The 27,935-nt window shown below is 50.2% G+C and overlaps 1 protein-coding gene across 1 annotated transcript in view; it reads right to left on the reverse strand.

Moving 5' to 3' along the window:
• Positions 1–21,192, reverse strand: part of LOC130123491 (glypican-1-like) — a 98,112-nt gene extending 76,920 nt beyond the window's left edge. The window contains exon 1 of the mRNA XM_056292665.1: positions 20,219–21,192. Within this exon, the coding sequence (XP_056148640.1) occupies positions 20,219–20,402 (184 nt within the window). The 5' untranslated portion in view covers positions 20,403–21,192. The remainder of the gene's footprint in view (positions 1–20,218) is intronic.
• Between the last annotated feature and the right edge of the window lie 6,743 nt (positions 21,193–27,935).

Consider the following 27,935-nt stretch of genomic DNA (forward strand, 5'->3'; position numbering starts at 1 on the left):
TGTGCTTGGCCAATTACCCTCCTCCTCACATTCAGCTTCCCACCCGCAGACACGACCAGCTACCAGTCTGTAGAGACGCCCGACCAAGCCCGGAAGTAACGCGGGGACTCGAACCGCCGACCCCCCGGAATAGACCGCTACGCTACCCGGGCACATGAACAATATTGCAGCGAATTCGGGGGGGCAGTCCGAGATACCGTCGCCACAGCCGGGACGCGAACCCGTGTCTCCTGCGGCGCAAGCGACAACGTTAACCAGTCGACTAAAGGGTCCGACCTGTTAGTCAAGGACCAACGTGTGTACTCATCCATGCACGTTACAATATTAGTGTAATTAACAGATTCGCTGAAAAATAAAACATTTTTTTACATGAATAGATTATCAACTACGATACAAAGTCCACGAGTCTCGCTTTGACATTTCCTGGTTGTGCACGAACAGCGAAGCGGGGGGGTCTCACCTGGTGGGCGGGGCTTAGCGGAGTGATACGGGGCAGCGGGGGAGAGCGATGCGGAAGGATTTGCGTTGGAACGTTCAACGTTACCTGCAGCTTTAATGGCCTGCACCTCAGGGCCACGACGGTGGTGAGGAATAAAATAATAATCACGGCAATGAAAGTGTGAGCGCGGTTTCGGGAGGAAGGTATTTATAGTGGTGTAACGGTGCATTAGACTATGTCAGTCTCAAGAGAGAGAGAGAGAGAGAGAGAGAGAGAGAGAGAGAGAGAGAGAGAGAGAGAGAGAGAGAGAGAGAGAGAGAGGGGCCTAGCTCTGATGTGTGGGATTGGGAATTTGACCACCGTTCCAGACTCCCATCTCCTAACAGCCGTTGCGTGTTGCTTCGCCAGGGAAGACCGCGCCCGTCACATAGAATAACTGCAAACGTCTCTTCAAGAAGGCAAGGAAGCAAAGAGCTCTTAAAAAAGGTATGGTTATGGTGAATGAAGGGGGGGGGGGGCTCAAATTTGGCAATGAACTGTAGTTCATCATACCGGCATGCTCGGTGCAGCAATGTCCTTGGTGTAGTATATTCTTGAAGTTATATCCAGAGCCCCGTCCCAAAAAACTGTGGGAAGTATTAATATTAACCTTGTTACTTTCTTACCTACTCATTATAATGTTCCCAAGGCAAAGAAGTATTCTCTCCCCGTCCTGTTCTTGCAGTTGTAATGACAACTTTTTTCAGCACCACATTTCGACTAATTGTGTGCTGCAGGGTTTGATCTTCGCATGCGGAAATCAAATGTGATACTTGATAGGAGCTATTCAACCCATAGTGGCCACACAAAGTTTCCACGTCCATACAGCAAGGAGGGGAGGGGGGGGGGGACTACTGTCAAGTAATCATAACTTACCATGACTCGCTCATGGAAATGCATTTCCTAAATCCATGAAGGATGGATTTTTTGAAAGCACATGATCAACAGTGTGTACAAAGCAGAGGGACAATGTGCCTATGTGTATATATTTCACTGTGTGTGTGTGTGTGTGTGTGTGTGTGTGTGTGTGTGTTTCAGCCTACTGTCCCTCTTTGGAGGTCATCCCAATCTCGGATTCTCCTCGGGCCCAGCCTGTGCCCGATAAATATCACAGACAACAGCAGATGATTTAAGCTCCTTTCACCTCAATGTCAAAGCGCAGACTGCCATGCTCACGCCGCCTTGGCACCCTATGGGCACACAACTCTGCCTGACTGGAAACAATTTAGAGAAGCAAAACGCTGCAACGGCACCAGCCAACTCTGTCTCCCTCCTCTCCAGCCCCTAAAAGGCATCCTCTTATGCACATCTGATTTTATCGGCCTGCCAGAATATGAACAATAATCATCAAATGAGGGACACGGTGTTGTGTTTGGGGATGCAAATTCTGATCGACTGCACAATTTTGTCTTGCTGGTAAATCTCGAACAAATACAAATGGACACAGACACACAAGACACAAAGGAACCCACACACACAAATGCACAAAGGTGCACACAAACAAATGAATGCGGGTCGAACGGTCTGAGTAAGAGCAGTCAGTGTTGAGAATGACAATCAGCCCGGTGTCCGAGGCTGTTGATGTTATCCAAAATCATCAGGGGTAAAGGCGTGAGAAAGAAAGGCAGCCATTTTATATAACAAGGCAGAAAAAGAAGGAGAAAAAAAAACAAGGACTCTGCAATGGCGATGACAGCTGAGCTAAATCAGGGAAGCTAAGCCAAGAGAGATGTGAGTAGGAAGAGACGGCGGACAGAGTGGGACTGCAGGACGAGGAAAGGCAAAGATGGCAAAACAGAGAGACGACAGAGAAAAGAAAAGAAGAGGAGCATGCATGTGGAGGAGGAGGAGCGCTAGAACAAGTACTTTGCTTGAAATGGGCTCGCTTCAAAATGCAGAGAGTGCCCAAAGAGGGAATGTAAGATTGCAGAAGAGGATGGCTGGCAGAGCTGGAGGAAGCGGCATCATCCTGTAAGCAGCACACATCTCTCCTGACTCCAAACCCCCCCGATGTGGAGCATCAAAGACTGGACGCTTCTCTTTTTTCTTTTTTTGCATCATCACCAAATTGTGTGCAGGGATAGATCTGCCAAGCCCTAGATAGGAAAAGTAGCTCATTGTTTCCCTCTCCAGCTTACTGTAACAGAACAACGGCACAGTTTACTTCCAGCCTCCCTGTTGGGGATATTCAAACACTGAATATCACCATCACGCCCTTCTGAAGAAAAAGCTATAATCTACTGGCCTGTTTTTCAGTGAATAAGAACCCCCCCACACACACACACACACACACAGACTGGGTTGCTGACACTGTACAATAGATTTTAAATGATTCTTGAGGAAACTTGAAATTGACCCAAACTTCAAACGGGAAATTACATATTTTTCAACGCCACAGCAGCGCCGTATTTCACAACACAACACTCATACACTTGATTCTCTGATGAATTCCAGCCCCCTTTTTTTCCCAAATCACCTCGGTCAAGTCCATTCATCCCGGCCCGCGGTGGCGGCAGCCTTCAGACCCTGGATATTCGTCAGCAAACATCACGGGACCGACCGGTGCCGTTCATCTTCGGCCCCCGCTGTCTGTCCTCTACCCAATGCAGGATTTGTGATTCAATTTGGCTGAGTGATGCTTTGGACCCACGGGGCTGAGGCCGAAGCTGCTAAGATATGCCTGGAATGCAGGGTGCCGCACACCGGCGCACCCGGGGCCGTGTGGAGATGGATTGGGCTTGTCTTTTTTCACAGCCGGACAAGGATATTTACACACAAATTGATAAACCCCGTACGCGCATAAGCTGACTACATGCGTGCGAGTCCGTCGAGTCCCACAGGACGGTGTGCAGAACCACGGACACGGACACACACATGCACGCACGTATGCAAATTGCAATAGCTGACACAGGTACAGTATGGCTGGAGCATATTTTCAAGCAGCGGGGGAGTCGTGCTGAAGGCTAAACACGCCTTCTGGGTATGGAGAATGACTGAGGAGACGTCGAACAGCAGAAATAATACCAAGGGGAAAGAGATATGACGAAGGGGGGGGGGGGATCAGAAAAACAGAATGACAGGGAAATGGAGAGTCAGAAGGACCGCGACTACTTCTCCACAAGCCCCGTTCTTCTCCGTCCCTTGCCCCATCTCAAGAGAAAGAGCAAGACAGGAGGAGCATCAAAGATTTACAGAGCAAGCTTTTAGTAAGAACCAGGGGGGGGGCCCAAAGATACACTCGCACACAGAAAAGAGAGTATAGACAAAAAAAACAAACAAAAAAAAACAAACCCGCCAATCGACAAACACTGGCTGCCATGACCGTGAGTAAACTCGCTGGGTAAGAAAAACATCTGACACCCAGAAATGAAACACAACTACCACCACACACACACACACACAAATATGCATGAACACATGCACGCATGCACACACATGCACGTGCACACACATAAACACACACAGGTGCACACATGCACGAACACGCACATGTACACACATGCATGCATGCACGCACGCACACACACATAAACACACATGCACGCACGCACGCATATAGTACACCCCTGCATGAACACACCCATGCATGCACGCACACACCCATGCACGAACACACACACGTGCATGCATACACACACATGAACACTGACACAAACACACAAACAAACACACACTAGCGGGCCCCTCCCATCTCTCGGGCCAAACACATCTTTCTGTTGTGACACTTCACATCAGGGAGTCCATGGAAAATACATTCATGGTGAGATCGATGCTTGCTACATACCGTCTACACACACCTGATCAGCTTGGCCATAGGAAAACACTCCCCGAGGTGTTACGCGTGCACGCTTACACGACACACTCGAGCTGCTGAAGAAACACCGCCAGAGTCATGTAGGACTTAGCAGCATCGTCAGGATGATGTGCGGAGGATGGCCAGTCTCGGAGCCCACACGGGCCAGAAAGAGCTGTCATAGAGTTGAAACATCTGACCATCTCACGTTGCAATGGAGATGCCCAGCGTAACGGCACATGTTGTGTTTGTTGGAGTTGTGCGTGACAGTGCCCGGGCGCAACTCTGTGTGTGTGTCCTGTGTAATCCTGCTCTCCCCAGCAACACCCTCACAAGGCTAGCGCTGTATTTGTTCTTATGCATGTTCTTGCTGTATTTGTTGCACGCAGCCAGCCACACACACAAACACACACACACCCAGCTCAACACACTCACATATGCAAACTGGCACACACGCGTTTAACACATTTGAAACACACAGGACGAAGTTGCAAGGCAAACAGCCACACGCTCGGCTTGGGTTGACAGAGTTCATTTGGAAGATGTAAAATATTTATGAGGGAAGACTCTGCAGGGAAGGAAGAAGAGATGAAAATAGAGAGGGAGAGAAGGCGAGAGAGAGAGAGAGAGAGAGAGAGAGAGAGAGAGCATTAGCAAGAGAAAGAAAGAGAGGGGGAAAAAAATAATGAGAGATGAGCAAAACGATGGCGAGTGTATCCAACTCGAATGCCCTCCGTCACAGCCGAGCGGAGGAGGCGCAAGGTGAGCAAGTCATTGTCATTTCAAGTTCATTAGCTCGCCGCTCGTCATCCTCTCCTGGGAGGAAGGAGGAGAGAGGGGGGGGAGGCGCTGCACCCTTTTAACACCTCAGAGGGCAGGAGATTGACCTTTCCTCTCCTCCATCACCTCCGTCTTCCTCTTCTCCCCTCGGACAGAGATAAAGCGGACGCGTCCTTGCGCCGTGCTAAAGGCCGGTCGAGGGGCCGGTCAAGCTTCGCAAAACGTGTGCGCCGCGGTTAGTTGTGCGTTGATAGCAGCAGAGATACCGCCTAACAAGAGTGACACACTGAGAAACACACAGGAACACCAGCGTGTGTGTGTGTCTGTGTGTGTCTGTGTGCGTATAAAACCCCATTCGCTCACGCAGCCTAATCCGTAAATCATGTGGCAGTTTAATGCGCTGCGGGGTCAGACGAGGCGGAGTAGATATTTCGGTAAAAGTTGTGTCAGCGATTCGCCGACGACTCAAGACCCGGGGAATATTTATAGAAACGCTTCGAATCAACGATAGTTTTGAATAAAAGCGGCGAGGTTGGCCCCCCCCCCCCGTCAATCTCGCGCGAGGCGCTTCTACAGGAGCGAGTGAGCAAATTACCAGGGGCGCGTCCGCAACTCGCTCTCGGCAGGCCCCTTATTTGTTGTCGTTTGGCTTTTTTTTTTATACCTTTATCAGACAAGCTACAGTGTAGAGGCAGACAGGAAATGGGGAGAGAGAGAGAGAGAGAGACGGGTATGACGTGCAACAAAGGTCACCGGCTGGCTCTGAACCGCCGACGGTTGCAACCACGTGGCCAATGTGGCCAGAGCGCAGTTAAGACGCGTCCGGGAACTGGGCTGACCTAGAAAATAAGAGCTCCTTTCAGTCGGCGCGGATGATGAGCTCAGTAGTCAGCTGTGCGGCACAGTCAGAGACGCCGTGGTTTGCGACACAAAAGGCGTCCTACATGAGCGGGCCGCGGCGGGACAGAAGGCACCGTTATGTCATGTGTGAACAAATGCCACCGGTAAATCTCGCAGTCAGAGGCCGTCTGTGTGCGCGGGGGAAACCACCAGCTGTGCCTGGAAAGTCATCATGGCAGTGTTATGAAATGTGTTTTGTTTTTTTTTGAAGGCGGCTGAGAGCGCATGTGTGTTTTGCACATTCTAGCGGGAGAGGTGGTGGTGGGGGGGGGGGGGGGAGGGTAAAGAGGAGGCCTCGGGGTCTTTTCCGAAGGTCGTCCTCGTAAACCTCCCCAAAACTGCCTGTAATAACATACCGCCTTCTTCAGTTAGTCACGGAGAGCTGAATCGGTTCATCCGGACACGACCTTTTATCGGGAGAGAGTCGTTTCATCGCTCGTCCAGGTGACCCCGTCAGTCCCAGCTGACTGCAGGTACACCCCCACCCTTATAAACAATACAGCCGGTCGTCCGCGGTGGCGTAGCGGTCTAAGCATCGGCTTGGTGTCGATGCAGTTGCCCACTGGGGACTGGGGTTCGCGCCCCGGTCTCGTCAGATCCGACTATGGCCGGACTCGAGGAAGCAGCAATCATTGGCAACGCTGTCTTCGGGAGGGGGGCGGAGTCGGCTTGTGTTCGTCATGTGAATGCGTCTCTGTGTGTGTCGGAAAAACAGTGGTTCGGCCTGGATTCGCCTTGTCACGAAAGTGGGGAGGCGGTCTCCTTCGAGACTGCCGGCCGGAGAGATGCAGTTGGCGAACGCATGCAATACGAGGGTGGGTGTTTGAATTAAAATAGGGATCAATTGGCCACTAAATTGGGAAAAAAAGGGAAAAATCAGAAATACATTTATAAAAAAAAATATTAAAAAAAATAAACAATACAGCCGCATAACGACCCGGGCCAACCATCGGAGTCATACGCAAATATGGGCGTGACCATTAACTGGAGTTACAATGGCCGTGTGTACTGTTCACAGAGGACTGGGGAATAGCTGCAATCACGGCATTGTAAGATGGTAACAGATGTACTCTTACCCCACCCCCCCACCTCCCCCTACCCCACCCAGTTCAGAGACGGTCGTTCCATTCATCCATCCGTCCATTGTCTGAACCGCTTATCCTGCTCTCAGGGTCGCGGGGATGCTGGAGCCTATCCCAGCAGTCATTGGGCAGCGGGCGGGGAGACACCCTGGACAGGGCCAACACACACACACACACACACATTCATACCCAGGGACAATTTAGTATGGCCGATTCACCTGACCTACGTGTCTTTGGACTCTGGGAGGAAACCCACGCAGACACGGGGAGAACATGCAAACTCCACACAGAGGACGATCCGGGACAACCCCCAAGGTTGGAGGACCCCGGGGCTCGAACCCAGGACCTTCTCGCTGTGAGGCGACCAGGCTAACCACTGTGCCACCGTGCCGCCCTATGTGAAATCCTTTCACATAACTTGACACAATCAAGTTCGTTTACCTACTCTTCCTAAGGTAGTCGGTTTCCTGATTTACTGTGAATTGGCCGTGTGTGTGGGCGGGCAGCCGGATGTGGGTGTGTGTCCAGGTCGCTGCACTAGCGCCTCCTCTGGTCGGTCGGGGCGCCTGTTCAGGGGGGAGGGAGAACTGGGTGGAATAGCGTGATCCTCCCACGCGCTACGTCCCCCTGGTGAAGACTCCTCACCGTCAGGTGAAAAGAAGCGGCTGGTGACTCCACATGTATGGGAGGAGGCATGTGGTAGTCTGCAGCCCTCCCCGGATCGGCAGAGGGGGCGGAGCAGTGACCGGGACGGCTCGGTAAAGTTGGGGTAATTGGCCAAGTAGAATTTGGGGAGAAAAAGAGGGGGGGGGGGGGGAGTGCAAGTCAGCTGAGACTGAAGAGGCCACTTAGCCGAGTGAGGAAACGTTCCTCCTAACAAAGGTCGTGTCCAGATGAACTGATTCAACTTCCTGTGACTTCCTTCCCTGGATTATTGAGCATCAAGGCATTTCTTCATTTAGGTTCTGAGTATCGTGGGCCTTTTTTTTTCTTCCTGTGCGCCCTTCTTTTCCCTTTAATCATCTTCTGTTGGCTGGCTGTTCATCTCGTCATCCACCCTGCCTGCCTCCAGAACTAAAAACCAAGGCGTCTCATCCAAGCCAGACGGACAGTCCACCACGATATACAACGGGGGTTCTGGTAGGCAACAAATCACTCAAAGAGACCATGTCCACATAAAACCCGACCCCTATTATCGCATCACTGAAAAACGCCCTTTGGACGCAAGAGCTCAGAAGAAGAGGGCGTGGAGCGGCCTCGACTGAGGCCGAGCGGCCCGGAGAGAGAGCGAGAGAGAGAGAACCAACGGGCGCCGCTTCAGCCGTGAGCGAGGGGCATAAAGAGCCTTAATTGCGCCGTTACAAAGGCTGCTTTTGGTGCTCTCGTCACCGGAGGAGCCACGAGAGAGCGTCTCTCTGCACTTTAGGTCTGTTTTCTAATGACAGCCGGTCCCCCCGGCCGTGCCCGAGGAGAGGGAGTCACGGTAGGAACACACGGCGCTAAAACCCAAGCCCGGCCGTGACGGCACAGCCCCGAGGCCAGCGCCGAGGAAACACAGACTCCGCTTTAATCACATTCAAACCCTAGGCAAGGGGAAGGTGGGAGAGGGTGAAAAGTGAGCACGAGAAAACGGGATAAACGAACACCCACGTGGGGGGGGGGGGGGGTTATAAGAAGGCCGGAATGATGCGCATCCATATCAGGTGGCGTTTATAGGTCGGCATAAATCACCTCGCGTTGGCTTTGAAGGGAAGCGCCGTTGCTGCGTTACAGGAAAACCCTTTCAACATTTACAATCAAGGGGGGGGGGGGGGAAATATGCGTATCCGAAGCCAAAAACCAAAGCATTAAGAGTCTGGTCAGAGATGTCGGTACATGTAGGTAGGAAGTCTGGAGTTGCACCGCTGCATAAATTGGAAAAGATGGTTAAGGTGAATGAAGAGCCAAAAAAATTGGGAGGAATGAAACGACGCGCTATGAATGAACAACGCGATAACTCATTACTCGTATCCTGATGACACGTCTGACATTTTGCTTCCTCATTACTAGTAGCTCTGGAAGTGAGGTATTTGTCTTCGCCCATATTAACTGGATTCAACCGATCAAACCTCATTTATAACATGTTGCCTACCAACACGGGGATCGCCGGTTCAAATCCCCGTGTTACCTCTGGCTTGCTCGGGCGTCCCTACAGACGCAACTGGCTGTGTGTGTGGATGGGAAGCCGGATGTGGGTATGTGTCCTGGTCGCTGCACTAAGCGCCTCCTCTGGTTGGTCGGGGCACCTGTTCCGGAGGGGGGGACTGGAAGGAATAGTGTGATCCTCCCACGCGCTACGTCCCCCTGGTGAAACTCCTCACTGTCAGGTGAAAAGAAGCGGCTGGCGACTCCACATGTATGGGAGGAGGCATGTGGTAGTCTGCAGCCCTCCCCGGATCGGCAGAGGGGGCGGAGCAGCGACCGAGACGGCTCGGAAAATAGGGTCATTGGTCAAGTACAACTGGGGAGAATGGGAAGGAGGGAGGGAGCGCACAAAGAAGATAATAATAACTGTCCTCTGTCAAGATATAGGTTCCTAAATCGAGCAGAGCCTCCTTTGCGATCATGAAATATTGACATGCATAACATTTCTGAAATTGATAACACAAGATGAGAGCACGTGTAGGTCAGAGATTATGCTGTCAGTAAATATCAACAGCGAACTGACCACACAAACGTCAAAATTCTCAAAAACACAAGTATATAATATACCCGCAAGCAGCAGTGAACAGGGACTAACCATCATGAGAACCTCCTGAGCTTCGAAGCTTATTGGGGGGGTTTATGAATTCTGAAATTTGCGATCGTAAGCTTCGGTGGAGAAACAAAGCCTAGGAACTCTCCGAATTTCACATCACGGTTTCAGCCCACGCGTGGGATGCTTGAAAAGCTTGAAAAGCAAGCGAGATAAACCCGACGGTGTTCACAAGGAGGACTCGAACCCAGGACGCTTACAACAGTCAAGATGTTGGTGATAAAATTCTGAAAAAGAAAAATCAAACACCATTCCTGCTCGTTTCGGGTGTACCATCAAATACTTTGGTGACGTTTGATCAAACATTTGGCGTAAATAGAAAATGTCATGCGTACAGTGCTAATTATAGTAAGACACTGAATGTCACTTCGTTTGAATGAAGACTCGTGGAGATATACACCCATCAGCCAAGACATTAAAATCACTGACAGGTAAGTGAATATCATTGATTATCTCGTTACGATGGCACCTGTCAGGCGGTAGGATATATTGGGACAGTCAGTTCTTGAATTTGATGTGTTAGCAGCAGGAAAAACAGGCAAGGGTAAGGATCCGAGTGACTTTGAGAAGGGCCAAATTGTGATGGTAGTGGCCTCTTTCAGCAGGATAATGCGCCCTGCCACACTGCAAAAATTGTTCAGGAATGGATTTACAAGGAGTTCAAGGTGTTGCCTTGGCCTCCATATTCCCCAGACTCCCTGTCTCTGGGATGTGCTGGAAAAACAAGTCCAATCCATGGAGGCCCCACCTCGCAACTTACAGGACTTAAAGGGTCAGAGCTGTTTTAGCAGCATGAGGGGGACCTACACAATATTAGGCAGGTGGTTTTAATATTTTGGCTGATATATGTCAATGTTAATTGATTTTGCATGTTTTGAAATATACAGCGTGATGGCCTTCTGAATTGACCACAAATTGCGGTGAGGCAAACTTTTGTTACACATCAGTGGATGTGCGGAATGTGAAATGTCTAGATATTTAGCTTTGTTATAATAACCCATGCCCACTTTAATCAATCATTACCAAATTTTACGACCCTAGACCGTGCAAACCTAATTTAGTAGAAATCGATGCAGCCGGTTACGAGATAAAAACATTTCGCAGTTGTGGCGCCCCCTAGAGGTGACGCACAGTGCGCTTTAATACGTAGGCTTAGTGAAAACTTCTTAACACGTCTCAAATTTCAGGTTGATATCTCAACGCTGCCCTGTGCTGGCCTGGCGGCCTGTCCAGGGTGTCTCCCCGGGGTGTCTCCCCGCCTGCCGTCCAATGACTGCTGGGATAGGCTCCAGCATCCCCGCGACCCTGAGAGCAGGATAAGCCGTTTGGATAATGGATGGATGGATGGGTGGGTGGATATCTCAACACGTTCATGAGTTATTGCAATTTTTCAAAACTAGCTAGTTTGATAAGAATTGAGTGCCTTGTATAATCAAAACAGATTGACATATTGAAATTTCTTTAACAACTTATGATTGGTAAAGTAGGTAGGTGGTCCTGACTAAGTTTTGGGACGACTGGCCAAGCGGTTTTGGACCATATGTCGACAATGGAATTTTGCGAAGACTGAGGAATAGGTCGCCAAATTTGACATTTTTAGAGCAGTAAAAACATTTGAGCAGATATGCAGATGACTTGACAGATTAACATGATGAAAGAATGTTGACGCTAGGCCATTGAAATCAATGGGTTTCATTTTATCTGCCTGAGTAGTGAGTGGAATTTACAACCCATCTGCCAATTTTTGTACTCTTCAGTCTTACGGGTTTTGCTGCCCAAACACTTTTTTTTTTTGCAGAGAAAATCATAAGAAGAAGAAAGAAGAAAGAAAACAAAAAAGAAATAATGAGAACTAAAACAATAGGGATCCACCAGCTTGGCTTCTTGGACCCCTTAAAATCAACCTTTTGGTAAAGGATAAATGGAGAAAGAGACAGGGGAACAGAACGAGGGAATAGATTAATGGGGATAAAGGAAAATTATATAATGGGCCTTGATGAGAGAGAATCTGGAGAATTTATGAAAGCCAAGCAATAATGCAGCAAAATGATGGCACTGAGTGCAGCCTTTTGCCTAAAGCATATAATGAAATGCGGATTTATGAGCCCCCCCCCCCCAAAATTCAGCAAATTAAAAAGTCAAACTGTGCACTGTCAGACAGTGAAATGACTGATTCATCCAGAGAGATTGTGGCAGAGTACGCTTTTCCATTACTTCAGTGTGCCGGCACACCTCTATTTGAAAGTATTACGGAGGATAACCTGAGAGAATAACGTGAGAATGACTAATGAACGGCGTTGTAGCTGGAGACAAAGGAGAAATTAGTTTCAAAATACCTGAAATATCACCCTCACACACACACACACGCACACGGCAAACTTAAAGGTCTAAAACAGACTTTCTAGAACTACCTCCACAGCCACACGGTTTTTCAAGGACATCAACAATAGTATTTTTGATATGAAGCTCGGCCAAAAAAAGGGGGGGCTCCTGTTGAGCAGAACAGAACACAACAGAAATGATTATTTATCAAAGGGAAGTGTGTGGTTGCGGGACACGGTGGTGTGTGGTGACTGAGAGTGTGTGTCCTATCTTTATTAAATCAGCATGGCGCGTGCCAGGCACTGGTGCATTGAAGTTGTAGACACATTTCAGAGATCCAACACGGAGACGACACCCCTTCTGATTCTTATCACACATCACTTTCTTTTCATAAGACCCAATCTGTCCCATCACCTCACTTCCTACTTTCTCTTCCAACTCGGGTGTCTTTTTTATCTTTCGGATGATGGGAGGCAGAAGGCTGTCTCTATCAGAAGATAGCCATCTAACTTGGCAATTGTGTGTGTGTGTGTGTGTGGGTGGGGGATCCTTCCTTTGTGGGCTTGTTGGAGACGTTGCCATGTTGTCACAGCCAAAAGGATTTCCTGTATAGAGGTGTGTTAGTTCAAGAGCAGAAGTCTCCGAAGTTACTTACTCCACCCACAGCGGCGTGGATGTGAGTTAACAGCATGCACGTGTATACAGACGTCCATGTGTGCGTAAGTGCTGGCACAGGGTGGTGCTGGGAGATATGGAATATATTACTATCACTATATATATATATATATATATATATATATATATATATATATATATATATCCATCCACCCACCTATACCTCCATCCATTATCCAAGCCACTTATCCCAATCGGGGTCGCGGGGATGCTGGAGCCTATCCCAGCAGTCATTGGGCGGCAGGCGCCCACGCCCCCACCACCACCACCACACACACACACACATCCACACCTAGGGACAATTTAGTACAGCCAATTCACCTGACCTACATGTCTTTGGACTGTGGGAGGAAATCGGAGCCCCCAGAGGAAACCCACGCAGACACGGGGAGAACATGCAAACTCCACAGAGGACGACCCCCCCCAAGGTTGACTACCCCGGGGCTCGAACCCAGGGCCTTCTTGCTATGAGGCGACTGCGCTAACCACTGCACCACCGTGCTGCCCCTGCTTAGTAATGTAAAGCATATCAAGCCAAAATTTCAAATAACACTCCCTCAAATATTTCAGATCTAATTTTGCAGAAAATGTTCTATTTAGACAACAACATTTTGCATCGCCATATGACAATACTCAAATTTCATCCTGATAATACCACTGAAAGACAAAAAAAACCCCAAAACAAACCAGCCATCTTGAATTAATGCCAAGCCCCTGCCTAGGGTGTGTCTCTCTGCAAAACCAACACTGCATGCTTGCAGTTAATATGGCACTGGGCATCTTGGCCTGGCTCTGTACCACCAGTCCAGCAGCATGAGGGATAAGGGAAGGTAGCTGAAGAAGTGGTGTATAATGCAGGAGTACTGCCACATAGAGAGCTAATACTGATTCCTTGTCACTTCCGATACTCACTCAGTGTACGGGAAGCCTGGCTGGTCCCGGGGACATGACCCGTAACAGCTTACTAGCCTGGCTGGCTGGCACACACAAACACACTTGCATACCAGCTGACAATGGGGCACAACGTAAAGTGGCCCTGACAAAGTCACAAGCAACCAAGCATACACTCACAAACACACTCACAAACACACACGGATGAGCCTGTCGCCGGTTTGTGGTTTGTTCCTCCTCGGTAGTTACTCGCCACTGCTGACCGTGAGCGCCCCACAGGCCTTGCCGTTTCAGGAATGCTCTGACCCAGTGGTCTGGTCATGACAATCTGGCCCTTGTCAAAGTCACCCAGGTCTTCACTCCTGCCCATTTCGCCTGCATCCAACGCGTGGACTGCGAGAACTGATTGTTCGCTTACCATCTGACCTACCCAGACCTTGACATGTGCCCTTGTTTGGGGATAATCAACATTATTTGGTTTACCTGTGAGTGGTCATAATGTTTTGGCTCATCAGTGTATATAAAATGGACACATATACATACACACACACACACACACACACACACACACACACACACACATAGACCAGCGACGGGGGGGGGGGGGGTCCTGCTGTGAGAGTTGAATAATTCTCAGTATGACAAAGCCAATTTCTCTGGACAAAAGACGAGACACACTGCAGTCCCGAAAGGCACACAATTCACACACACGCACACATGTACACACACATGCACAGTCACATGCACACAGTTATGCTGCATTGATAATTCAACCCCAGGTGGTGACCAAAAGGACCGGCAAATGTCAGAATGTGTGTGTGGGTGGGTGGGGGGGGGGGCACAAAGGGGGGGGCAGCATGTGTGAGCTCCGACTCTTACATCGGAGGAGCAAAAGAAAAGAGGAGAGCAGGAAGGCCGAATAAAGGAGGGAGAAGAGCCCTGGTGTATGAAGACGAGGGAGGGCAGATCTGCTGACGGCTGTTCAAATAGCGCCGCCCGTTAGTCGGTGAGTTAGTTAGTTCATCTTTCTGCAAAAACCAATCTGTTTCACTTCTCCATTCCCCGCTTTGAGGCCAGTAAACCTACTTTTACGAACCAATGTCATTTTATGAAATCGCTCATAGGAAATGGGGGGGTGGGCGTTAATCAGACTTTCCGTTCTCTTGCCAAAAATAAGTCAGTTCTTGTACTTGATTGCTTTGATGTCTTGTGCTTTGGAAGGCAATAATGCTATCCTATTTGTGCACGGCTTTTCTTCCCTTGTTTGCGCTCCTGCTGAAAGAAGGAGCGACTGCTCGTGCTATGACTGACTGCCCTCTGGATAACCATATTTCCAAGCCATACTGCATATATATATATATATATATATATATATATATAAAAATGATTAAACACTGGAGGTTTAAGCTATTTTGAAATGAAACTATTTCTTCCTGCCATTTCCCCCCCACTTTTCCATGTTTTCTCACTGCCCCCCCCCCATCTATAGCTAATCAAAGTGCCTTGCAGGGTTTGGCAGGACCGAGCAGACCAGGGCAGCCCAAGGCGCAGTCCACAGTCCATCAACCCTCCTCTCTCTCTCTCTCCCTCTCTCTCTCTCTCCCTCTCTCTGGTAAACATCAAACACACTGTGGTCTGTTTCATGCTCCCTGCAGCCCATTATGGCTTAATGCTCCAAGAAGCTTCTCACTGACTTCAGCATTTTAACAACTCCAGCACATCCAGTTAGTGGGCAAACACACATACACAACCCCTGCAACCACACGTACACACACACACACACACACATGCATACACACATGCACGCACATGCACACATGCACACACACATACAGACACATGCATGCACCGAGGCACAGACGCAGGCATGTGCAAACACAAGCTGTGTTCACTGGCTCCCTACTGCAGGAGAACGATGAGCTGGTAGACAGTGAGACAGGAACAACTGTTGCTTTAATCTGCCTATATGGGGGACACCAACAGATGCGGCGGGCCTTACGGTGGCCCGCTGACATTAACATTTAAATGAGACCCCTTATCTCCAAACGAATTAACCAGCTCCATTCACACCGCAGAGCTCCGTGGAAATCTGTTTCTATGGGATCAAGCCACACAGGACACAAGCAGCGTTACTGATATTAAAATTAGCTACTGTCCAAAACAGCCACCACAAGGACTTGGGGGGGCACAGCTTTTACCGTCGGCGTTTTACTGTGCACGGCCGCCGGGTTCATCTGTATGGATATCGCGTCCGGGGTGAAAGAAAAGGGTAAATATAATATCGACTCCTTGGGTTTATATTTGGACCATTTCTGCCGTGCTGTTGCAGGTTTTTAAGCCTCGGCCCATCTGGCCTGTGCTATTTGTTGGCAGTGGTCTCCTGTCTGCGTTTAACCTCTGGCTAGGAAGCAATGCAGGGGGCAGCAAACACACAAGCAGCCATTATCTTTTCATTAGCCTCAGTCAGAGGTGAGACGGAGACACGGATAGACGTCCTACTGTGTGTGTGTGTGTGGGTGTGTGTGAGCGGGTGTGTGTGTTCGTCACATCCCACCCAATATACAAATGCACTCATACTTAAGACACACGGCCACACCTCGGTGTGCGTCTAGGAAACACTGCTCTTAGGAAACGAACTCGACAACAACCTCAACACACACCCGCCCTCGAACCGTCGGGCTTTAAAACGTTCCCATATTTTTTCTTTTTCTCCCTGCTGTGGGGGGGCCACTCGTCTCATCGACCCATGTTTCCAGCCACAAGCCAGCCTTTAGTCACCGGCACTTCTTAGCAGGCACGGTTAGCAGGCATGTAGGTCCCAGCCATTAGCCAAACAGTGGTTAGAGATGACACTCCACAGCACAGAGGGACTCGAAGCTAGCCTAGCAACCAGGCCGGCAACCAGCATCCCACCCACCCCCCAACCCCCGGCCTCCCACAAAAAAAAACAAAAAAAAAACAACATGAAAACAGCCGATGGAAAGTCGATGTCACACTTAAGTATAGCCAGCCTCCATAATGGTGTTTCCTGTGTGCTGGTCTTGTTATACAGCAATATGGCACAGAGTATCTATGGGGCCTTGCATCCTCTCTCTCTCTCTCTGTCTCTCTGTCTCTCTCTCTCTCTCTCGCGTTGATCAGAGAGATAGATGAAGAATGTCCGCCCGTCAAAGACAAACAGATCGTTAAGTCATCATGGCCGTGATGATGGGGTGGGATAGGGTGGGGGACGTGCAGGGAGGAGACAGATTGGCCACAAAAAAAAAAAAAAAAAAAGAAAATCCATCATCTACTTTTAGTGAACACCGACGAGGTCCTGTTGCCAAAGACACGTTTCGCCGAGCTAAACCAAGTGCACGACAATTATTTCAAAGTGCACAAGCTCCGGCGCGATGACATCAAATTATTCCTCCTCGAGCCCAACAGCCCTCTTCCCTCGTGGCCTTTTCCTCCGGAGTAAATGATCCAAGAAAAGATGACAATCCGAGCTGCCACGAGGCCCATCCATATGAAAGCTTTATTGTGTAGATGTTCTTTTCATGCCTCGCTGAGAAGCATCAAGTTAAGATAAGATTATATGGGTCGGTGGTTCTCAATCACGGGGGGGGGGGGGGGGGGGAGTTCGGTTGACTTGCGTAAACTGCAACTTCGGAGCAGCCCCCTGACGTGCCCTCCCTGCAGATGCACGAGGCGGAGGACAAACAAAACCGCTGGGTCATCTTCTGGATCTTCGCTGGCACACCAACAATACCTGCTGGGGGCAAGTTTAGGCGTGACGGCCCTTACCCACAACTCATTTGGAGCACGTCCGCCGAGGCACAGTTTTTTTTTAGAAATGAAATTCAGTTACGAATCACATCTCCACCGGAGAGTCGGTCGAGGCGATGGACTCGGCGTGCAGGCCCGGTGTCGAGCCCGGCCGAAACACCGGGTTCGCATCGGTTCCTGGCATCACGGCCGAAAATACTGGTCCACACGCCGGTCGCAGCCTCACCCTTATCATCCGGGTCGATCGTGATTAGCAGGCATGAATTAACGCCTCCGTAATTTACTGAGCTGTTTAATTTGTCAGACCGGAGCACGTGGGGGGGGGGGTGTGGGGGGGGTGAGGGGGTTACTTATGTTCGATAACCGAGAGGCCGGTACACAAGAAATACTACCAACACACAGACGGCCTTGCGGCCCCCTTCTCGGTCTCACGTCCCTCTTTGGCTTTTTCTCATTCCTCTGTTTTTTCCCCCCCTCCTCTTATCTCCGTCCATCTGTATACAGTATGTCTGCCTCTGCCGTCACTGGTGTTTTTTTCTCCTTCTTCTTCTTCTTCTTCTTCTTCTAACGGAGCAAGCAAATGACCTGGGACGTGTATGCTCCAGGTCATTAACCGAAACAAGCGATGTAGGTGGTGCAGTGACAAGACAGATTACCTAACTCGGCATTTTATGGATTGCAGACATTTGGAAGGGGGGAAAAAAGGGCTGTCAAAGGGCCCGGCGCTGGCGTTAATTTTGACAACTGATTTATACAGCGCGGTCAATCACTTTGATTAGGAGCGTCCCATTACCGCGAGGCCCCTGCCGACCATATGATGTAGCACGGCTCGGTGACGCTAAGGTAGGTTAGGTTTTCGTCACACCACTGCCCCCCCCCCGCCTAGCTCTTTTTCTATCGCTATAATCGCTCAAGAGGGATCCATGTCTCTGCAGTTGACTTTTTTTTGGGGGGGGGAGGGGGTTGCTGTTAAGGTTTTATAAGCGGCTAAAAACTGCTCCGGCTAGCGTGTTGCACAAGTTGCATCAGCGTGCATTACTTCATGGGGCACACCTACGATCTGAGACCAGACATGACTCCACAACACACCATAAGGATATATCTAACACAACACAGCCCCCGCCACCCCCCCGCCCGAAACACAATTTCTTAAATGCATTCCTCTTCTGTGCCAGAGATGACATGCACTCTGCAAAACGAAGAACAGCGTGATTTCCACCAAGTTATCACGCGTCTCATAAACCAGACTTCATATGCATTTTAAAAGATGCACTTTCACCAACATGCATGTTTATGGGGGGGGGGTCCCCACTAGGGAATTTTGGAACAACCTATATATATAATGTATGTATATGCATATATATAATGCATGTATGGCTGTAAAATTGTGTGCTAATGTCAAACTTTTATGGTTTTGAACAGTCTGGCTTACATGCATGGCCTCTTGATCTCTGAAGGGCCAAATAAAGCACGGCCTGAACCCAAAACCACCGAGAACGAAGTGGTAAAAAAGAACAAGGTGACTCGGATGGTGCCTTGGGGGATTTTCTAGGGAGTAGGTTACGTTTTAAAATCGAGAGCCGACAGTCCCATTATAATCTAACAACCGTTTCGGTTTGCCAGGTTTGAAGCGCTTGTGTGGGTCCTCGTGTGACCTCATAAATACATGTCTGTTACTTTGATCTAAAGTTTTGTGAAATAGCTTTTGGGTTTTTTTTTTCTTTCTCCCTTTCACATCTACATAGCCCAAAGTTTTGCTAATTGGCTTTTTTCGAGGTTAAGGAGAACACCGCATGTGAAGTTGATTTTCATTGTTTTTCCCCTTTTAGTGTTTGAACAGTGGTTGTATAAGCACGCATGGTCTTGCTTCTTATTCATGCATGTACTGCCGCGGCTGTGCGTGCGTGCGCGTGCGTGCGCGTTGTGCGTGCCCGGGCGGTGCACAGAATTCCAGGGAAGGCGCACATGTTTCTTCTATCCGAGCAGCCGAGTGGCTTGTGACCGCGTCTATGAAAAGAGCCCTCTGACATCAAACCGTGACACAGTGTGTCACATCACACTTGTACGGTTCCAGCATGCGGTCAAGTGACCCGTTAATTTCCAAGGGAGAAAGAACCACTACCCAAGCACAGAGGGGAGACATTTAGAGAGAGTATAGCCGGGCATATAAGGGGCTTGGGGGAAACGAGGGAACTAACAAAGCAGGAGTAAGAGACTTCCCTTTTTCTCCCGGCTTTCGGCTCCCCCCCCCCCCCCGAGTTGCGCAGCGTTTCTGATCAGGCGCAGGACGCTAATAAGCTCGGCGGCGCGTCCGCAGACTTGCCCGTATCCGTTCAAAGCAGCCTTTCATTTGCGCGGATACTTTGTAGCCGGCCTCTCCCTTTTAAACGGGGGGATAAAAGGAGTAGGGAGGCCGCCTTCAAAGAGGCGCAGGCTTTATACCGACGTTAGAAACAATGTTCCCGAGTGGTCAACGCCGCGCAAGCCGCAGGGCGCCGGAGCAGCGAGGTCGCGGAGCGTCTTCGCCGTCCCCGACCTCGTACACGTTTTCCCGCAAGAGACGCGACAACTACAGCCGGGGGGACGCACAACCAGAAAGCGAAGCCGAGAGGTGGCGGCGGCGGCGGCGGCGCAGGTGCACGTCTGAGCAAGGCGGCGAGACGGAGCGCGCACCGGGGTGGGGGTGGGTGGGGGGACGGCGGGACTTTCGAGGGGACTATTTCAGACTCATTTACCTGATATCTCCGACTGGGGGACGTCGTCCAGAGCGAAGCCCTTCCCGCTGTAAAACTGTCTGATGTCCGAGCAACTCCGGGCTTTGCCGCCGCCGCCTCCGCCGCTGCTGCTGCCGCCCTTGTCCCCGTCCGCAGGTGCGGCCAGTAAGCACAGCGCCAGAGCCGCCAAGGTGAAGGCGTCCATCCCGGTCCGGTGGCCGAGCGCAAATCCCGGGGGGGGGGGGGAGAGAAGGAGATGGACGCGGAGCGCCGAAGTCCACGACGAGCGGGCACTTTCCCAGTGCCGGGGTCCAAACCAAAAAACGAGCGGCGGCAGAGGGGCTGTTGCCGCGCGTTCGGTTATTCAACACTTCCCCGTCAACCTCTGCCTTCCTTCTTCCTCTCTCGCTTTCTTTCTCTCTTCTTCGTGTTCTTCTTCTTCTTCTTCTTCTTCTTCTTCTTTGTGTGTGTGTGTGCTCGTTATTGTCACACGGCACCGGCGGCCGGATCCTTCGCCGCGCGGAGTTGTCCTGCCTTCCAAGTGCAACACCGGCGCCTTCGGACTCGGGGTCCCCAATATCCTCTCCCCCAAACTCACCGGGGTATCAAGTCACCGAATCCAGCCACTCCGACGTGGCTGCGGTGGTGGTGGGGGAAACAAATGTTTTAAAAAAAACAAAAGAAGATAAAAAAAATAAAAAGATACGCGCGCGCGTGTGTGTGTGTGTCTGCACGCGGCAGCTCACCTTAGACGAAGAAGAAGAAAACAAACCCGAACGAAACTGTCGCGTCCCGAGCGCTCGGCGGCTAATCACTCGGCTCGCGAGGGGCAGAGCGGCGCGCGCAGCTGACGCAATGTAGTTGGCGTGCGGCGTCTCCGAGCCGTGGTCGTGTGTCGCATGCCCGCCGGCAGAGACCGAGCCTGGTGGGGATCCGCGGAGCGCAGAGAGACTGCGGCTGTAACCCCGCTTCAGCTACCCCGCAACGACGCTGAGCCGGCGCTGCCGCTTGGCGGAATGAAGAGCAACTCGGGAGAGGGGGGGAGAGAGGGAGAGGGGGGGAGAGAGAGAGAGGAGGAGAGAGGGAGAACGGCAGCAGGAATGTCCTGTGTCCTGTGTTGCCCTGAGGTAATCGAATAAGGATCCGCAGACCCAACACAGGGCAACGTCTTCCTCTGCGTTTTCCCGTGCAGACGCACTTGTGCGCGGTCCTTCACCCTGATGGCGGCACCGCGAACCCCCCAAGGGTAACGTCGGTGCCAGTGCTGCGGGTACTTTTGTCTCTTGTGACGTCAGTTTTTGACCCTGAATTTCTTTTTTTTAGGGAGTTATTCCTTATGCCAGGGTCTGAGGACAGGAGGTCGTGTTGCCCACTGAGGCAAATTTGTAATTTGTGTTAATTGGCTGTACAAATAAAACTGACTTGACTGACTCTGCAACATAAGTCCCATTAGGAACAATACAGCAATTGATTGATTGATTGATTGATTGATTGATTGATTGATTGGCTGATTGACTGATGGATTAACTGATTGGTTGGTTGGCTGGCTGATTGACTGACTGATTGGTCGGTCGATTGATTGATTGATTTATCCATTGATTGGTCTGTCGATTGATTGATTGATTGATTGATTGATTGGTCGGTCGATTGATTGCTCGATTGGCTGTTTGATTGATTGATTGATTGATTTATTGATTGATTGATTGATTGATTGATTGATAGTCATACAGACAAGCAGACAGACCGACTCCCTCCAGAAGTAAAAGGGAGTCTCTGCTCTACCTGAGGTTACATGTTCGTCATGACAGTAATGCTTTCATCTTCAGAAGTATTTGACAAAAGCGTTTGTCTGACCTTGATCACCAACTTGCCAGATGTCACTGATGGACAGGAGGCGTTTCCTCGACCCCAGTTACCCACCAGCCAGTACAGGTCCAGTTTAAGTACCTCTTGCCCAATCACCAGTAAGTGTCCTCTTGCATGCACCGTCACTCCTCAAGGTGCGGTCACACATGCAACAAGCTGGTGCCTGCCTCGCGCTGCTCCCGCTTTACCTGCCCCGCGCTGCTCCCGCTTTACCTGCCTCGCGCTGCTCCCGCTTTACCTGCCCCGTGTGTTTGCTTCCCAGGTTTGTCAGTTCTTCTCTATCATGTTAGTCATGCAAACATGGAAATACACACACACACACACACACACACACACACACCATCATCATCGTCATCATCATCATCACATACACCACCATCATCATCATCATCAACACACACACACACACACATTTTGTCTTACGTTGTTCGTCTCCGGGCAAGAAAAGAAACGATGACGTAAATGTAAACTATTTCACCGTGTCTGTTTCTTTTCAACAGAAAAGTCGAATTTGATGTTCTTTGCTTTCATCACTTTACACGCTTGTCTCGAACACAGAATTATTGATGGAAATGATTCTGCAGTTCCATCTGTATTTTCATTCGGTCCTCTCTCTCATCTCATCACCATTTTTTTGTTGCTCTTTTTGCAAGAAAAACAAAAAACCCATATCTCCCAAAAAATGGGTGAGGCCTTTCAAAAGCTAAAACCTGAAATTCAGCTGGCAGTTTATGTCGTCTGCAAAATCGCACAGCGGATTCAGAATTCCTATCCTTATTAATTTGGTCTTTACCAGCCCACAGAGGACCAGGTATGTAGGTTTAACCTGATATCATCTCCCACGGTGATTATCTCCTGCATGTCACAATACAGGGACACGGTATCGCAAAACAAAACACGTCTTTTATCATGTCAGCCGGGGGAAAAAAATTAAGCCGGAGAGGTATGCGATGTTGTAACTCCCGCGGGAGACGGGCAGTCGCTTTTAGACGTGTTTTTGGGGGGAAGAAGTTGCCGGCAAAACATCGTTGCAGTGACAAATGGAGTAGCTCCGATGCACCGGCCTTCGTCAGACAAAGTGAGGAAGAAGAGAAGGAAGAGGAATAAGATAAAACAAGAGAGATAGCCGCAGTCAAGGATATGCAGAATGTTCATTTCCTGTCTCCGAATCATCCTATTTATGAGGGCAGACGTTGTCTATTAATACGTTAGGCGGCGGTACGCTATAATTAGTCCGTCCCTCGTGATTGCGTGAGTCCAAACATAGCAGACAGTATCTCACGTATCCCAAACTGACAAATACCTGCCCAGGGTTCCAGCTCTGAAATGGTCCAAATGACCGGACGTTAATCCCAGACAGCATCCGGATGTGGGCCACTTCAGGCGACGACGCGGCACTGACGGCCTCCTTCTGGCCCTGACAAAACGGATGTGAGCCTGAAGTGGCCCACATGTATAATAGCAAATATGGCCCCAAATACGCCAAACCAAATGTGGGCCTTTTTTTGGCAAAGATGCGGTGCTCTGGGCAACATGTCATCTGGATGTGACCCTGAAGTGGCCCCGTGTGGTGAATGGTGAATATGGCCCAAATATCACAACACAAATATGGGTACACAACTGGCAAATATGTGGCACATGCGGCACGGCTATGGCTCGGTTCTGGCAAACAGGAGCGGACCGCCCAAGTGCCGTCCTTCCACGCGGTATGTGGGCCGGATGAAAGTGTCGGGTGTGGGACGGGTCCGGGGGCCACAGCAATTTTGTTTTGCTACCCGGGACTGCCCTTTCTGTGCGCGGCGTCACGTGGCTCGCCTGTAGTTATTTACTTGGGCAACTTTTACACCCCGATGAAGATGTTGTGCTGTGGGTGGTGACTGAGAAACTGTGGCACGCCGTGGACACAAATCACACTTCTTTTTTATTTCTCTCTCTCTTTTGCTAATACTTCATTTTCCCCTCTGGCTCCCGGGGACTACTGTGCCAGACTCGAGCACATGTGGCCGAAGGTTAGTTAACTGGGCTAAGTGGCCCCGGTGTGTGTGTGTGCCGATGTGTGTGCAACCGCGTGCATGTATGTGCGTGTGAATGGCGTATGTTTGAACGTGTGCACGTGTGTTTATGTGTCTGAGAGTGTCCCACATGTGGCCATAGGTCGGCGGTTCTTTTGATGAAGCTGATTGGCCCTCCACTGTCTGGTATAGGGATCATGTAATTAACACGCACTCAAGCCAGAGCACAGTCATGTTTTCTTCAGGCTGCCTCCCATTGAAGTTTTATTGGCTATGACCATGAAAAGCTTTTTAATGAGGACCAGGAAGCAGGGCGGGGGGGGGGGAGAAAAAGGAGGAGGGGGGGGGCATGGCGATAGCAAGTTCAGAGAAGAAGTGAAGAGAAGCTGGTGATGGGAGTGGATGGTGGGGGAGGATGCTGAGCTATTAGTGTATACATCCAGTAATTATGTGGCGGGCATTTTTCGTCGTGTAATGAGGTTTTCGGGTGAGAATTGCATTTCTACTTAACAGAAGTACGGCAGCCGTTCGACCACACCTTCCGGACGCGCACACACACAAAAAAAAAAAACTCTCACTTGAGTTTCACCACAGATGGCTGGAAAGACTCGCGGTGCATATGCATGCACAGATGCCAAAGATCCCCATGCATTACAGAGACGGCCTCTTATCGCTGCTGGAGGTCAGGCCACTCTCGCAAGAAATTGGAAGACGGTGGGGGACGAGATGAAGGGGTTAATTTTTTTGTCACACTGTGGTACTGGTTTGCGCAACCATCTGGCGCTCACGTAGACGCTCGCCCCGTTCTTAAATAGAAACACATAGAAAACATAGAAAAACATGTAGAGACTCAAACATGAATGTGCAAAACCACACGTGAATGCAGACACACACACGCACACACACTTGCTGGTTGTCCATCGTATCCAATGATGGCCATCTTCTCCTATTTGTGAGTCCTTTGGTGGCTGAATAGTCCAATCCTGGATGCACAGTTGCGGTTGCAGAGTGGGCATGAAAAAGTCGTGCGGGGTGGGTGGGGGAGGGGGGGCGGGGGTAGCTTTGCGAGCATGCCTCTTCACATGCTTTGCTACACGGTGTTGTGTGCGCCGGTTTTCCATGTACTTCACTCCCTGTGAGACGCGAGAGCGCCAGATGGTGCGGCAGGAAGCAAGTTCCTCCAAAAGAAGAAGGGTTGATCCGGCATCTTTTCGGTGTGGTCTTCATTTGGTCTTTGAACCGCTTCTTCTGCCCAGCAGCAGTGCGTTGACCAAGGTGTAGTTGGCCATAGAGGACTTTACATGGGAGTCGTTGGCTGGACGTGCCCAAGCCACCGGAGTTGATGGTGGTTTAGGGTAGACTCCACGCTGCAACTGCCCGCCTGCTCCAACACCTCTGGGTGTGGCACTCTGCCCTCCCTAGTAATGCCGAGGACCCTCTGGAGACCTCTCACATGGAAGGCCTCCAGGCTTCTGAGATGGTGGCTGTAGATGGTCCATGCCTCACATCCATAGAGTAGCGTGGGGATGCACACTCTTCTGTAAACAAGCACTTCGGTGTGGAGACTGAGGCTGCTGTTCTGGAAAACCCTTCTCCTTAGACGACCAAAAGATGTTGAGGCTTGTTTGAGGCGGTGCTGGATCTCATCGTCCATTGTGCAGGTGTCAGATAGTATGCCTCCCAGATATTTGAAGGCAGGAACGATGGCCAGCTGTTGCCCTTCTGCCGAGAAGGTTGTTGGGTGGCTTGGGAGGCCGCCACTCATCTGACGGATTACCCCAGTCTTTTGGGTGTTGATGATCAGTCCCATTCTCCTGTATGCAGTTACAACTGCGGACAGAGTGTTTTGTAGGGCTTCTGGTGTGTGGGCTACCAGGGCACAATCGTCGGCATACTGTAGCTCAATAATGTTCTCAGAGGTCGACTTGGTGGTTGCCTGAAACCTCCTGATGTTGACTAGGTTTCCATCGAGCCTGAAGTCGACGGTGACTCCAGCCTGCGTCTCCACCCTCCTTCGTAACAGTGATGTAACACAGACTAAGAAGATAGTGAACAGGACTGGGGCTAGCACACAGCCTTGTCTGACTCCAGTCTGCACACCAACGGGCTCAGAACTGTGGTTGCCCACTACCTCTCGGGCCATCATTCCTGAGGGGAACTGTCCAAGGATGGCGAGAAACTTGGGTGAAAACATCCAGATTTCTTCAGGACTTGCCACAGCTGGTCCCGGTTGACTGTATCAAACGCCTTTGAGAGGTCTATGAATGTTATGTATCAATCCTTGTGCTGTTCCCGGCATTTCTCCTGGAGCTGACGTGTGACATAGATCATGTCAACTGTCCCTCCCTATCCTTTCGGAAACCGCATTGTGACTCTGGTACACACACACACACACACACACACACACACACACACACACACACACACACACACACACACACACACACACACACACACACACACAAACACGGAAGACCAGAGTTTATCCTTAAGGTCAAGATGAAATGAAAAATGCCTTTCTAATCCTTTTATATCACATCCCCAGTCATACTGTGCACCTATTTAACAATATGTGTCAAAACATTTTCAATTTCTTTGTATTTTTTATGTCAAAATCAAATCATGTTTTCTTCTTTTTAAATGAAAATACGACGCGTGCTTACGTAGGCTCGAACCAACCGATTTCAACCGATATCCTGACATCCATCCATCAAGCGATCTTCAGCTTTTAGCGGCACAGAGCTAAGACTCACCAGCTAGCTAGCTGGCTAGCAACACGCCCATTTCTCATGGTTCAAATCAAATCCCTGCCGGTGTAATGGCCGCCTGTCTAGCCTGTTTCACTCGGAAATGAGTCACCATGCGGAAATCAGATACTCTCCGAATGCCATTTCTGCTGGACTGCGAGGACAAACTGATGCAATCGGAGAGCAGCGGGTCCGGCCAGTTTACCAGGCCGTGCTGCTGAGGCCCAGCGGGCCCTCTATGCAAATACCAGAGCCCTGCCTCGGTAGATGTAATCGGTCTTCCGCGAGATAGCAGTGTGTCCACCCTCCCCGCTACTCAGTCTCATCCTGGGCGCTTACAGATAGCATTGATTCTCTCCCTTCACCGGGTTTTATGTCGGCCATTATCCCGAGTTCAGCACATTCAGCAGGGCGTTAGAGTGTGTACACATCACTCTCCGGGTTTATCTCTGGCCTTTCTCCTCTCCTTTTCTCCACTCCCTTTTGTTTCTAACTCTTTTTTTTTTGTCTTTCCGCCTCCTCCTCCTCTTTTCTTTTTTTTTTTTTGCTCGCCATCTACATCTCAGGGAAAGATAACCACGCCAACGCCACTTGCATGCCCAAAGACACAGATGCCGTGTATTTTCACTGCCTACCTTGTCCCCGGGCCGGTCCCTCCGCCACGTCCTTCCTTGATCGTATTTGCCCGGTGTCTCCCTGTGCAAACATGGCTTCTGCAAACAGCAGGCCTGCATCCGGAGCCTTTCCCCCCCTGGACAAAAACAGGAGACAACATAAAGAGGAGGGCACGTGTGATGGTGGTGGTGGTGGGGGGGGGGTAAGAGAGGTGGAGAAAAATTAGAACTGGGCCGGAGGGTAAGAAAATGCTGGAACGTGAGGAAAGGTAAGGATGAAGAGAAAATAGTGCTTCAGAGGACTGGAAGGATGACGGTGTTGCGGGGGGTAAATGCGGAGAGAGAGGACATATGCAAGGGGGGCAAAATGTTACGGGGAGGCGGACCGTTCAAAGAAAGCAGCCAGCAGCTGACGTGCTCCATTCCTCGAATTCCCGAAGTTGTTCTCGTAGGCTGGCATTGTTGTGGATAAGAAATGCCCGCCGTGGGGATGCTTTGT

The sequence above is a fragment of the Lampris incognitus genome, chromosome 14 (genome assembly GCF_029633865.1).
Source record: "Lampris incognitus isolate fLamInc1 chromosome 14, fLamInc1.hap2, whole genome shotgun sequence".
Classification (NCBI taxonomy): Eukaryota; Metazoa; Chordata; class Actinopteri; order Lampriformes; family Lampridae; genus Lampris; species Lampris incognitus.